This window comes from Pinus tabuliformis, chromosome X (genome assembly GCF_031772625.1).
Source record: "Pinus tabuliformis cultivar Carrire ecotype Pingquan chromosome X, CPIR1, whole genome shotgun sequence".
NCBI classification, from domain to species: domain Eukaryota; kingdom Viridiplantae; phylum Streptophyta; class Pinopsida; order Pinales; family Pinaceae; genus Pinus; species Pinus tabuliformis.
In genome coordinates this window covers 347215649-347229814 of record NC_142308.1, presented here as the reverse complement: position 1 = coordinate 347229814, position 14166 = coordinate 347215649, and the positions used below count along the sequence as shown (strand labels likewise).

Below are 14166 nucleotides of genomic sequence, written 5' to 3'. Positions count from 1 at the left end.
TCATTAATCATATGAAAATACAACCAGGTTTGGGACTTCCATGTACCACCTGACCATAGACATGTCTGAACCAAATCTCTCTTTCAATCAGTCACCCCCATGCCATATTCCAAGCATGAATGTGGGATCTCATAGAACAACCAATCCAAGAACAACCAAGGGAATATGGAGATTAAACCACCTCCACCCTCAGCAAATCATGATCACACCAAAACCGGTACTCCAATCACAACCGAACCGAACTTGGAATTCCATCCAGAATCCATCACTATCATTGAGAATTTTTTCGTCTCCTTGTCTCTTAAAATTTACCGTAATCAAATCCTGGATCACTAGGCCGTAAACCGAGACCAATCTCTCAAGATTTACCGCAATCCAAACCCGGATCACTAGGCCTTAAACTGAGACTCCTCCCTCAAGCTTTACTATGTATCCTGCCAAAACCAGTCAAGGGATTCCTAGGCCTTTGGGACTGGAACTTGAGACCACCTCCGCCCTAGATTTTGAAATCCATCTGGCAAACTAAAGTTCAAAACCAAGATAAACATCCCAACATACCATGGCATCTGGAAAAAGGAAAGGCTAGGCTAAAAACCACTATCATAACTTGAAAAAACCATGCCACCAACAACAAGAGAATCTAAGTATTAAGGGGTTTTCGCAGTGCATTATATTAGATATCATTTCTTGGGGTTCAACTGCATTAAGCAAGTCATTCATGTATGACCATTTCCATGAGAGGTAGTCCTAACTGACTAATTTCTCGTGATTTTTTAATAGTCCACTTAGCACTCATTGCATCGAGTGATGCTCACAAGGGTGAAGAAGTGGGATTGGAACTAGTGAAATGAATCACATAGTGTCAATCATCACTTTCGGGGCTTACACCTAGTAACCAGGACTTCCCGAGAGGTCACCCATCCCAGATTTCCTCTGGCTCAAGCGCGCTTAACTGTGGAGTTTTCCCCACAATCAAGCGCACTTAGCTTGCTACCCCATTTGCAAAACCTTAGCAAATATTGTGCCTCATGAACCATTCAAGTAGAGTTCCCTTCACTCTTTTGAATTTAAGTATTAAGGGGTTTTCGCAATGCATTATATTAGATACCATTTTTGGGATTCAACTGCATTAAGTAAGTCATTCATGTATGACCATTTCCATGAGAGGTAGTCGTAACAAGATAATCATACACCAAGATTCAAAGCCATGCATGTCCAAACCAGATAGGAATTCACATATGCAAAAAGTTACCTGCAAGTATTCTTGCTGAAGCTGCTTGATCCTGCTTTTCCTTTCTTAATCCTTGCTTTCCTTCCTTTCCCTTTGCTTGCTTTTCCTTCCTTGATCCAAAGCCAAAGTGCTCCAAGAAAACTCTAAGTGACCAAGAGTGTGTGTGTGTGTGAGAGAGAGAGAATAATGGGAGAGCTCCAAACTTGAACTGATAAAAGGTTACCAATTGATCCTCAGAAGGATTTTTATTAATGAGGCCTCTATTTTCTTCATTTTCCATTATTTTCCTTCAATTTCCTCATCACATGCAACCTATGACCTTTCACCTTAGTTTTCTCCTAATTTCCTTTATTTTCGTAAATAAATGTGCCAAAAATGCCTTTTTGCCTTTTAATGTCTTTGCCTTAGCCTTTGCCAAATTTCCTTAGCCAAAAACACACATCCAATAATGCCCACTAGGATATCTTTGCCCAACGTTCAGCTTGGAATAAGTGTCCCTTGCCCGTGGTCTTATTTTTCCTTTATTAACTTTTACTACATGAAATTTTCACCAGGGCTGTTACACAAAAATAGTAGCGACCATAGGAAAATTGGCCCAAAAAGATAAACTTTGAAACATTAGGATGCATAACAATGACACTATTCCACAATATCTCTCCAAGTTTACTCAAGTTCGAAATGAGCTTGGAAGGGTTGGGATGAATGTAGGAGAAGATGACTTGGTGAGCCTATCTCTTCTAGGTCTTACAAAATCCTAGCATAGTTACGAGGACTCTATGAACGGAAGGAAAAACTACCAAATTGGGAAAGGTTGTGGCCCGATTTGGTTCAAGAAGAGATCCATAGAAATACTAAAGACGAAACATCATCCATAGGAGAGGATGAAGCAAATTTTTCCTTGGTTGGAAAGGGGAAGAAGGGAAAAGGAAAGAATACCCAAAGAAAACTTGAATCTAGCCAAAATAATGGTAAGAAGAAATACTTGAGCAAGTTAAAATGTTTCCCTGCCACGAATACGGGCACTATGCAACAAAATGTCTGCACAAGAAGTATAACAAGAAGCCTTCAAGAGGAGCAAGACGTGAAGCACTAGCTTCACAATTCGAATTAGACTTCACCCCAATAGCATGCATGATTAACACTATTATGGGGAGTGTGTTGTACCTTGATTTCGGTGCCTCGTCCATATGATAGGGTGTAAGGAATTTTTCAGTAGCCTAGAGGAGAAGGATCTCTAGATGCATATTGAATTGGGGGATGATGGGAGGTACAGTCCTACAGGAATTGGTATTGTCACCTTCGATAGGGAGAAAGCCTCTCCTATTCACCTCAAAGATGTTATGCTTGTACCTAGGATGAAGAAGATCCCGATCTTTGTAGTAGTATTGGAGGATAGAGGCTATGATGTTATTTTCAGTAAAGGGAAATCCTTTCTGAGACACATAGCTACTAGGTAAGTGAAGCATATTGGAGTTCAAGTGAAGAACCTATACAAACTTGAGATGGGAGATTGTGTTGCATTAAGCAATAAGGCAAAAAAAGTGTAGGGTCGAGATGTTGGAGAACTCTAGCACATGATATTGGGTCATATACACCATGGTACCTTAAAAATCATGCAACAAATTACCACTGGTCTCCCTAAAGGCTCCCTTGACCAGCAGATGTATGCAAGGGTTGCACATTGGGGAAATATGTCAAATCCACCTTCCATCGCCGAGATAGTAGTGTAGATGCAATCTTGGAGCAAGTCCACTATGATGTTTGTGTACCATTCTCTACAACCTCCACAGCAAAACATAAGTAATATGTAATTTTTATTGATGATTTCTCTAGAAAATGTTGGATTTTCTTCATGCTAAAAAAGGATTAAGTGTTTTCCAAATTTGTAGAATTTAAGGCATTAGTTGAGAAGGAGATTGGGAAGAAGGTGAAGGCTCTTAGGAGCGACAATGGAGGTGAATTTGTTTTGAATGCCTTCAAGGGTTTCTATGCCAAAGAAGGTATTTAAAGAGAATTGGTAGCACCCCATAACCCACAAAAAAAGGGGTAGCTTAGAGGAAGAATAGGAGCATAGTTGGAGCTTTAAGAGATATGCTACATGATTAGGGGTTGCCATTGCATCTACGTGTAGAAGCATGTAACACAACAATTTACTTGCAGAACCAAAGCCCTCATATGATACTTGGTATGATCACACCATAGGAAGCTTTTTTTGGGAGAAATCCTGACATGTCTCATTTAAGAATTTTTAGAGCTTCAGTATATTTTTATGTCTCTAAGGATTTGAGGAAGAAACTTGAGCCTACAACAGATTTGGGAGTTTTTGTAGGATAAACCGAAACCCCACACAATTATTGGGTGTATTTACCTTCATTGAGGATGACAATGGTGAGGAGAGATGTCAAGTTTGATGAGGAGAAGACTACGAGATGCTCTTTGGAATGAGAGTTGATTATCCCAACAGAGCAGGAGCTTCTAGTTCCAAAGGACGAGCCTAAGGATGAGCTTTAGGAAGTTGTGGAGAAGCCATATATGGAGGAGCAGAGAGGAGGCTGAATTGAAACACCCAATCAACGAAAAACACCAAGAGAAGGGAGAAAAAGAACCAGAGAAGCTGATAGATTGTTGTAGGATGTTAGGGAGAATGTGGGAACCCCTACATCACAACACAAGCAGAGGAGGTCGCCTATGAGGTACACTGGTTATATGGCTCTCGTGATAGAGCTCATTGAGACAAAGCCTTCTTCATTTGAGGAAGCAGTTTCTTAACTTGTTTGGGTTGTTGCCATGGTGGAATAATATGAATCCACCAAGAAGAACAATGTATGGGAAGTGGTGCCGAGACTAGAAGGGAAATATATGGTTGGTTCTAGATGGATCTACAAAGTGAAGCATGCAGCTTATGGGAGCATCGAGAATTACAAGGCCAAATTTGTGTCCAAAGGATTTTCTTAGGTAGAGGGAGTTAACTATGCAGAAACATTTTCCCCTGTGGCAAGGTATTCCTCCATCATATCAATTCTTGCTTTAGGTGCACATATGGGGTGGAAAATCCACTATATGGATGTGAAGACCGCATTTCTCAATGGTGTTGTTCAGGAGGAAATTTACATAGAGCAACCAAAAGGATTTGAGACATATGATCAGGAGTCACATGTGTGCAAACTCAGGAGAGAATTGTATGGTCTCAAATAGATGCCCCGAGCATGGTACACTCAGATCAACTGTTATCTCATTGGATTGGGCTTCAACAAAAGTGAAGAAGATGCAAACCTCTATCACATTGTGGTAGATGGTAAGTTTCTCATTCTTGTTTTGTATGTTGATGATTTAATATTGACAGGTGATGAGAAGATGATCCGCTCTTGCAAAGAATATATTGCAAGGGAATTTGAGATGAAAGACATGGACTTAATGCATTAATTCCTCAGTTTGGAAGTATGGCAAGGTGATGGTGAAGTCTTTGTGTCTCAGGGGAAGTATGCCTCTGAAATACTTTAAAAATTTCACATGGATAATTGTAAGCCTATGGAAACACCTCTAGCTACGAACTGGAGGAAGGAGAATGCCACTTCAGGTGAAGACGTCGATGCTACCATTTTACAAGCAATTTGTGGGGTCTTTGATGTATCTTGTGAACAAAAGACCCAACATGTGCTATGAAGTAAACCAACTTAGTCAATCTATGGTGAGGCCTACCAAGTTGTATTGGAAGGCAACAAATCATCTGTTATAGTACCTTAGAGGCACCTACCGAGTATGGATTATGTTACATGAGGACAAAGGGAGTGAAGCTCCAAGGCTTCATCGATGCAGTTTGGGCAGGGAGTCCATCAAACATGAAAAGTACTTCAGGTGCTATCTTTGGTGTTCGGTCTGCAACTATTTCCTCATACAACAGGGAGTAGAGGTCTGTGGCACTCAGCTTAGCAGAGGCTGAATACATGGCTACATGTCAAGCAACATGTGAGGTCATATGGATGAGGAAAATACTTGTGGATCTTTTCAGTTAGGAAATGGATCCAAGAGTGATATATTGTGATAATCAGAGTTGCATTAAGCCCTATGAGAATCCAATATTTCATGGTAGGTCCAAACGCATTAATATCTGGTATCATCATTTGTGGGACTATGTGCATAGGAGAATTATGTTGCTACAATACATTCCAACTGAGGAGCAAGATGCTGACATCTTGAAAAAGGAATTATCAAGAGGTAAATTTGAGTTCCATAGGTGCAGGATAGGGGTGGTGAAAAATCCCTTTATGGCTAAGAGGGAGTGTTAAAAAGTGTAGCAATAAATTCTCAGTTTGACTTTAGCCTTAGTTAAATTGAGTAAATCAAATTTCCACATCAGCAAGACAACTTGGAGGTATTTAACTAGTGTGACATTGCTCTTGTCACTCAGTTAGCTTAGTAAAGTCAAGTTAGGGACTTGGAGTTCAGTCATGCATGTGTTTATCGCTAAATTTTAGCAATCTAGTCCAGTTATTTTTAGTTGTATTCAGTTAACTGACCTCTAATTATTGATAGAGTCAATTGAAGCTCAGTTGTGCAGTGGAACAACAATCTAACTCAGAGATTTGTTAGTTAACTAATCAATCAACCCAAAATATCTTATGCATGCATGGAATTCTAATTGCTCAACTGAGGTGGAGGAGACAAAGGCTAGTATAACAATTAGTGTATACTAGTTGAGTGTACAATTGTTGCATGTAGCCAAGAGATCAATTCCTTGGGAATTGTGCAAGGAAATAGGGACTTCTCTATTTTTTAGGAGCTCGAATTTGCTCAGGATTGCACAAGGAAATAAGAGGCTGGAGAAGCTAAGAATGGGCTAAGTGTTGGCTAGAGGCTCTCATTCAACAGAGAGAACAATGTTGCTTTTGCAAGTTGTGCTTAGAGTTGGAGCAAGCAATTGTAATAGTTTGTCTATTCAACTGATTAATGCAAATAGGCTTGATGGGATTTTCCTAGTTGGGTTACCCTAGAAATCACTGTGTACTTGTGCTTTTCCATGTTTCATGTCTGTACATGTTATTCTAAATTGTGATTTCATTCCACATATTAATATAGCATAATTTGTGTCTCTTGTTTTACGTTCGAAATCTCGAGTAGTTGCAATTTCTATCAAATTTATACATTTTTTAAGGACATTCATATTATGATTGATCCACAACATGTGCTTTCAACCTTGATAATTTCTCCTCTACTAGAGCTTGAGGGTTATTAAAGACAAATTTGTCAGCCATGGTTGGGTTTTATGGCTTCCTACACAAAGCATAACTTGGATCCCTTGCAACTTCCCACAAATACCCAAAGAGACTTGTTCTTATACTAATATGATCTGTAAACTACCATGGATATTCCACTGGATAATTTTTCATAACAAATATATTACAATGAACTGAAATGTATACTATGAAGAGTTTTTCCCTTTAGATTCCAAATATATTATTACTCATTTAATTGTTTATGCATGCAAGAAATATAATGCTTCAAATAAAGAACAATAATGTACTAACACACAAACCCTTCTGGGAGAAAAACCTAGCTGGAAGGTGAGGCTGCTCTACTCTCTTTTGTTTGGAATATTGGAAATGATGCAAATAGAAAGGAGTAGGCACACTTTATGTGGTTACCTAGGCCCATGAGCTGCTACAAAATACAAAACCCCTCTTCTACTCTTTCTCTATCCATTGTTTTGCTACTCTTGTCTATTATGGAACAAAACATATTCAAATAGAATGGAACCCCTTTTCCTCTTAGTAGCCCAATTATAACACAATTCAATAGCCAACTAGGGGTTAAGTTTGACTCCTTGAACTCTTAAATAGAGTTAAAACATTGACCCTTTAGAGTCTTCTTCATAGTGCTCATATGGCTAGCCCACTTTGCATGAGTATTTGCAGTTGATGTGGCATCTTCTCAAATTACGATGATCAATCACAATAGGGAAACTTCCAGGAGGCACAACTTTTGCATCTGAACTCCGATCAATGTGATTCTTGCATTGTTGGAAAGGTCTTTAAGTGTAGAACAATGCCACACATCCTAACACTTAAGGGATAAAGTTCTACTGTAGAGAAATGTCATTTAAGGCCTCAAACTGGCTAGAAGGTTTTAGACCCCAATTCTCCAAACTAGTTCCCATTGATAAAACTACTTATGTAAGCCAATTCCTTCAAATCTTCCACTTTGAAAGTATTCAGATGTATGACAAATTATATAGTTATCCAATCTAGATTAGTCTTGCTTATGTTCAACATAGTTAGCATAACCTTGTATCATTGCATATCATAATTAAGCCATCCAACTCAAGTATACATTGACCAAAGGATCATGACATTTGCATGTAATACACCATGCAGTCTTGATTAAGCAACAACCTTTATAAAAGCCTCATTTAGCCTTAAGCCTTCTTCCTTTGCCTTGTATCATTGACAACTCCCTCTTTGGAGTTCCTCTCGTCCTTGCTTGTCTTGGCACAATGCAACACACCTTGTTAACACCATGAACCAATTATCATAATCAACATGGTAAGATATAGATTTATAAATAGAGGTATGACACATGATTTGAGTCTCATAACATATCAAGATACCATAGCATTGTTCATCGACACAAGATGAATAAATTCATTATACTAATAATCACAAATCATGCTATATACACCATTGTGTTATTGCATTATCATATGTCTATATGTACACTCATCATCATGTAACGTCTTAACCATCATCAATATAGTAAATAGGTTGCCCCAACTACCTAGGGTTAGCCTCCAAACTACACAAATCATAAAACTCAAGGAAATGATGTATTTACATAAAATGAGACTATTTTCTTCATTAAAGACTTAATGAGCACAACCATATAAATTAAATGGTTGATAAACACATATAGCCATCAAAATACTTATTGGCCATTTGTAATGATGAGAATTTGTAACGATAGGGTAAGAGTGGAGGTCAAAAACTAAAAGACGGTTTGGAAACCATTGATTTCATCTGTTCAATTATGCATATAACAAATAATATTGTTAGATTATTAAATCTAGACTATCCATAATTTTTTAATTATTAAAAAAAAAAAAATTGTAGAAGCCCTATTCCGAAATAGAATATGCCTATTGATGTAATTAGAGATGGGAACCATTTTTTTGAAGTTAAAGTCCTAAACATGAAATATTAAAATGTGTGAAAGTTATATTAAATTTAATCACACAAGCAATACAACTAAAATAGTTAAACGAGAATCAAAATTTTTAATAGATATATTGAATTTAAATGTGCATAAAGTTGATGTTATCATTCTTCTTCTTCTTCCATGAATTGTAGAGTGATTGCTTTTTTTTTTCATGCGTGGTTCATGGATTTCGAATATCAGTGACTGCTACATCCACATAATATTTATACTAGGTAGATCCACACAAAGGGATCACTTTCTGTCGTCTCAACCATGGAGCCTGACCCCGAGAATGTCGAGAGAATTGAACCCATGACCTCTCAATAGCAAAGGTGCTTTAACAATGGGAACTTGATCAATTGAGCTAAACCTTGAGGTTATGTAGAGTAGTTGATGTGATGACACATGTTTTTTCCCTTCTTTTATTTCTATATTTATATTTGATGAGGAGTAGTTTCTTCCCACTTTGCTATTTACTTGTACTTTCATACTCATTGGTATATTTATGTTTCTTCTTCTCGTTTTTAGAGGTAGCCTTAACACTTTTACAAGACTAGCTCAAGAGTCCTTAACAAAAATGTTAGGGTGGAGCATTTAACAAGGTATCCACACCATTGATTGATATTCAATCCATGTTGTTGTATTTGGAGTTGTACCAATGCACAAAACCACAAAGGAGATCAAACTCCATAACAACTACCTACAAACATGGTTCCATAACCAATATCCTAAAAGAGGGGAATTTTACAAGATTACCCACATCATTAACATAAATTTTACTACAAAAGTTGTGGTGAACTCAAGACCAACTCCCCATGTATATAAGTAGTTAACCCAAATTTTGATATTCAATCCAAAACGAGAGAGGATATCAAACTCCATAACAACTACCTACAAACATGGCTCCATAACCAATAGCCTAAAAGAGGGGCATTTTACAATATTACCCACATCATTAGCAGAAATTCTACCCCAAAAGTTGTGGTAAACTCAAGACCAACTCGTATATGATAAGATAAGATACGATAATTATATTTATGTCCAACTAATGACCACAAAGTAGGTCAAAGGGACTGTTGAGTACATTGATGTATATACAAAGCGAGAGAACCAAACGGTCTCCTATTAAAGATACAATGCATGAAGTAAATCAACATCTGGCCCTAGCAGAGAAGATCCATGAGCTAATAGGTCTGAGGATCAGACCCATCTCTCATAAACATCTGAGGCTGAATGAATAACACTGAATAAAGTCAACAAAGTCGGTTGGCCCAATGAAGAGTCAATGGTAAGTGCAGACCGTCCACTAAATCGTTTCGTGGGGGGTTCACACGCTGCTGAATGCTGGAGGATCTAGTCCATCTCCAAGGAACGGATCTGAGACAAAACTGCTGCTGAGATCTCGTGTGGCAGGGTGAGGTCCCACGAATCCTCACTGATCTGGAGTCTGGATATGTACTGGTATCAATCGATCTTTTGGTGCCCTGTTTGAAGGTAGTACCTTGAAAAAAGTCATGATCCTCTATGTGGGGTCTGGTATGATGAGAGGTTGCAGAATATGCACTCAGAACCTAAGAGCCTCCTGCATATATAGGGCCAAACATCTCTGATTAGGATACCTGAAAAAGTCGGCGAGGGTTCGAGAATCTTTGAACAAGCAACGAAACCTTCCTCTGATCTCGTAGTAGATAGGGCATCCAAGAATGAAGTGCACCTCAGTCTCTACTTCTTGTAAATGACATCCCTGACAAAGTTTGTCTAGTCTATCCACCTGGTGGTTTGTCTCTACTCAAAGTCTATGAGAAACTACTCTGAACTAGCCTAGAGGAATGCAAAGAGCATACATCTAGTGGTGAAACATATACTAGGGTCGAATAATGAGTCCGTCTCTCAACTCCAAGAAGTGCTCAATGTAGAAGGCCATCTTTGGGCGCAACCTTCTTGGAGGATTGACCCAGGTGAACTGGACGAATTGCCTGTAGATGTCGTCCCCGCTGATCTTGTTTAGCTCTTGTCCAGTAGGTAAAAGGTGACCAAGAGCATCTAAGGAATATCGGAAAGGAGGGAGACGATCCAACTGAATTCCCACTAACTCTTAGAGATTTGAAACTCATATAAACCAACATCTGGCTCGGCTTGAGGGAGTAAAACATTCAATAGTCTCAAAAGAACAATATGCCAAGTACAGATATTGGTCCCTACTTTTTATCGAGTATGCCAAGCCCTGGACACGATGCAAGAATGAAACTAATATGAATAGTTAACCAAATTTTTAAACCAAAACATTCAACAAAATATTCAAACCTCCCAACATTAATTTTTTTTTGATTGAATTTAACTATACAACTTTGATTTAAAAAGCAAATTTTCACTATAAAATTTTTATTTTTAAATTTATAAATAAATTCTCCACTCTAAATTGATATCCACAATTTCAAATTATTATTATTATTTTTAAATTTTTTTAATTGCATTTTAAATCATAAACTTATTTTTCCAAACAGCGCTGGGATATCGCTAGAACAACGGGACCTTACTTAAGCCTATTAAAAGGATTACTTGATCGGTAATCTAACTAAGCTGTTCGAAACTGTTCTCCATCTCTTAGCCTTCAAGTTACTTTCATTTGCCATTGACATATTTCATAGACAGGTAATTTGGGTTCGCTCGAGAAGGCATCATGGCTAAAAACATCAACAGCATTATGGATTCCATTGGATCGTTCTTCGGATCGGGTGATAACCTGCCGTGGACAGATGCGGACATTATCGCTGTAAGTTCAATTCTTCTAAATCTTCAAATTCAATGAACCGTTCTCATTAATTTATCTCAGATGTATTGCTCGAAGATATTTTAAAATAGAAGTGTTGAATCTTTTCTTCGAACCTATATATCTGATTGAGCAATCAGCCGTAACTCTCACCAGATCAAAAACCCAATCAGGGTTTGACATTGTTGACAAAACCCCAACTTCCAAAGATCGCTCAATAACCTTAACCAAACACAAAACACATTTAGGTCTTGAGTGGGATCTTTATGTCGATTCTAGATTCTGGGAAAGAATATCTCCGAATTTGATTCTCAGGAGGGAGGTAAATTGTTTGACCTCTCATTCTGAGATATTATTCAAATAAGTACAGCCGTCTTTGATATCGTTGACAAAATTTCCAGAAATCCAAAATCGCTTAGTTATACAAATTTATCAGATGGGTATATTATACCAATTTATATCATATGGGTATAGTATACCGATTTATATCAGATGGGTATAGTATACAAATTTATCAGATGGGTATATTATACCAATTTATATCATATGGGTATAGTATACCGATTTATATCAGATGGGTATAGTATACTAATTTATATCATATGGGTATAGTATACCGATTTATATCATATGGGTATAGTATACCAATTTATATCACATAGCTCGTCTGGTATCGATGCAACCAAAGTTGGAAAAAATTTCGAGTCTTGCGAATAATCGCGAGTCAAATTCTGCGCAACCCGGTTGCTCAGCCAAGTTGACTCCGTTCTGAGCCTGACTCTTTTCCTGCGAGCCAATCTGCTGCAGCGAGTGAAACCCGCGAGTACTTGCGAGGTAGACCTTGGCCGGTGAGTAAGTGGCGGTATCAAATATGAATGCCAAAGAGAAAAAGAATAACCAAAACCCTTATTTTGAAATATTTCTGCTGCTGAGTTTTTGCTGAGTCTGTGTCACATTACTACGCTACAGCCTCATGGAACTGTTTCTTGCGCTGAGTTGTTCAACGCCGATGTGACAGCTAAATCCCCTGTCATCATATATCCACTTATATTAAAAAGGTGGACTGTAATACTTTTCTGACATTCATGAAACTAAAATGGATATACTAGCCTTGATCTGTTTTAATCCATCTTAACTATATATCTATCTATCAAGATTAAATTAATGTTGCATTAATTGTTATCGGGATAATATCGGTGCTCGGAAAAAAACGGAATAATTGGGAAATAATCGTTTGGTACACTTATTATTATTATTATTATTATTTTTCAATATTTTTAATATCTAAACCATCTACAACATAAAATAAATACATTGACACATAAATATGGTAAAAGAACTAATATATAAGATGTTTAATATCATTTCTAGTTCTAAAATCACGCATAACATTGAATCATGTCCTAAATAGGAAGTCCTGACTCCTGAGTCCCAACTCAGCCTCAAAATATCAACTAAAAATATGATAATGTATCTCATCATGTCATAATGTCGTATACAATAAAATGAAGAAAATAACTAAAGTCTAATCCTATTGATTTCCTCTGCCCCTCTTGCGAGAAAATGCCACAGCTTTCCCTTTCCTTCTAGATGTAGATGCTGGTGCCTGCGTTGGAGGAGATGGCAGTGGAGTCTGATGTGCTCTAGAAGCTGAAGAACTAGAAGTAGGAGCTATAGGAGGTAGACCATGTCCTCTACTGGTGGCAGTGGTAGCTCGGGCAGGTGGTGTCACCTCCTTCTCCTGTTCCTTCTCCTTCTGCTCCTCCTCTCCCTCCACTACATCCTGCACTAACCAATCATCAGTAGACTCCATGAGAGGCCTCTCGGCCTCAACCCTCCATGCAGCAGTGGTGTCAATCCCATCCAATGAGATGGCCTCCACATCAGGTGTCTTCTCAAGTTGCCTCACCCACAATCGAAGATTGTAGTAGACATAGACCATGTCATTAAGGCGTTGGAACTCCAACCTGTGCAAAGACCATGAAATAATAATTAATAATATAAAAAAAATATTGTTTAATGAATTCAAAAATTTATTTGGAAATTTGCAATATTTTAAATGTTTAAGTGTTAACCTGTTGCGCTTCTTGTTGTGTATTTTTTCAAATACACTCCAATTGCGCTCACATCCCGAGGAGCTACATGTTTGGCTGAGGATGCAAATGGCAAGCTTTTGCAAAAGGGGTATCTTGCCACCATACATTTTCCACCACGCATCTACAACAAAATTACAAATAAAATTTTAAATAAACATAAGAAAAAATGGAATTTGAAGAGACAATGAAATTTGAAACAAAGTTACAAACTAAAAAATACTTGGCATTTTAATCTTCCTATCAGTGATAGCCATGTCAAAGCCAAATGTGCCCCCTGCCATCCTATATGTCTCAATTTGTTTAGAGATCTCTATAAGTTGTTCTAGAGATCGCACCATCTTCTGGACACAGGATAAGAATCCATCCATGATCTCAGCATCAAAATCAAACCCACATGTGTAAGAAAATGCAGGGTTCAGGAAAAGCCCAGCAACATGAATGAGACGATGGAGTGTGTTGTTCCATTGCTCATCAATCACTCCCCATAGGAGGAGTTGTCTCTGAAACCCATCATCTCCCTTACCATCATAGTAGGTTCGAATGGCTTCTTTGGCCCTGTCCATGGCCTCATACCTAAGTTGCAGGAAATGTGGCCCTAGGGGGCGTTTCGCCAGGGGAAACGAAACGAAACGCGTTTCCCCGTACCATATGGCCACGTTTCCCGAAACGGAAACGTGGCCGTACGACCGGAAACGCGTTTCCAGGCCGTACGGGCCACGTTTCATCTCTTACATTTGTTTGCCCTAGTGTTGATATGCAGTTCATGGTAATGTTAAATTCTTAAAGTAAAAGTGATATTCTCCTTTATTTTTCATTTTCATCATTTTACTTAAATTTTTAACATTACCATGAAATGACTCAGGATGTTTGAGAGTGGTTTC

The 14166-nt window shown here is 38.1% G+C and overlaps 1 protein-coding gene across 2 annotated transcripts in view; it reads left to right on the top strand.

Annotated features, from left to right (window-relative positions):
• The first annotated feature begins 11000 nt into the window (after positions 1-11000).
• Positions 11001-14166, top strand: part of LOC149139886 (mitochondrial fission 1 protein A-like) — a 17136-nt gene continuing 13970 nt past the window's right edge. For both annotated transcript variants that reach the window (XR_016264126.1, XM_089446901.1), the window contains exon 1: positions 11001-11192. Coding sequence is in view for 1 of the 2 variants with exons in the window: in XM_089446901.1 (XP_089303027.1) it covers positions 11100-11192 (93 nt within the window). In the remaining variant the exon portion in view is untranslated. The remainder of the gene's footprint in view (positions 11193-14166) is intronic.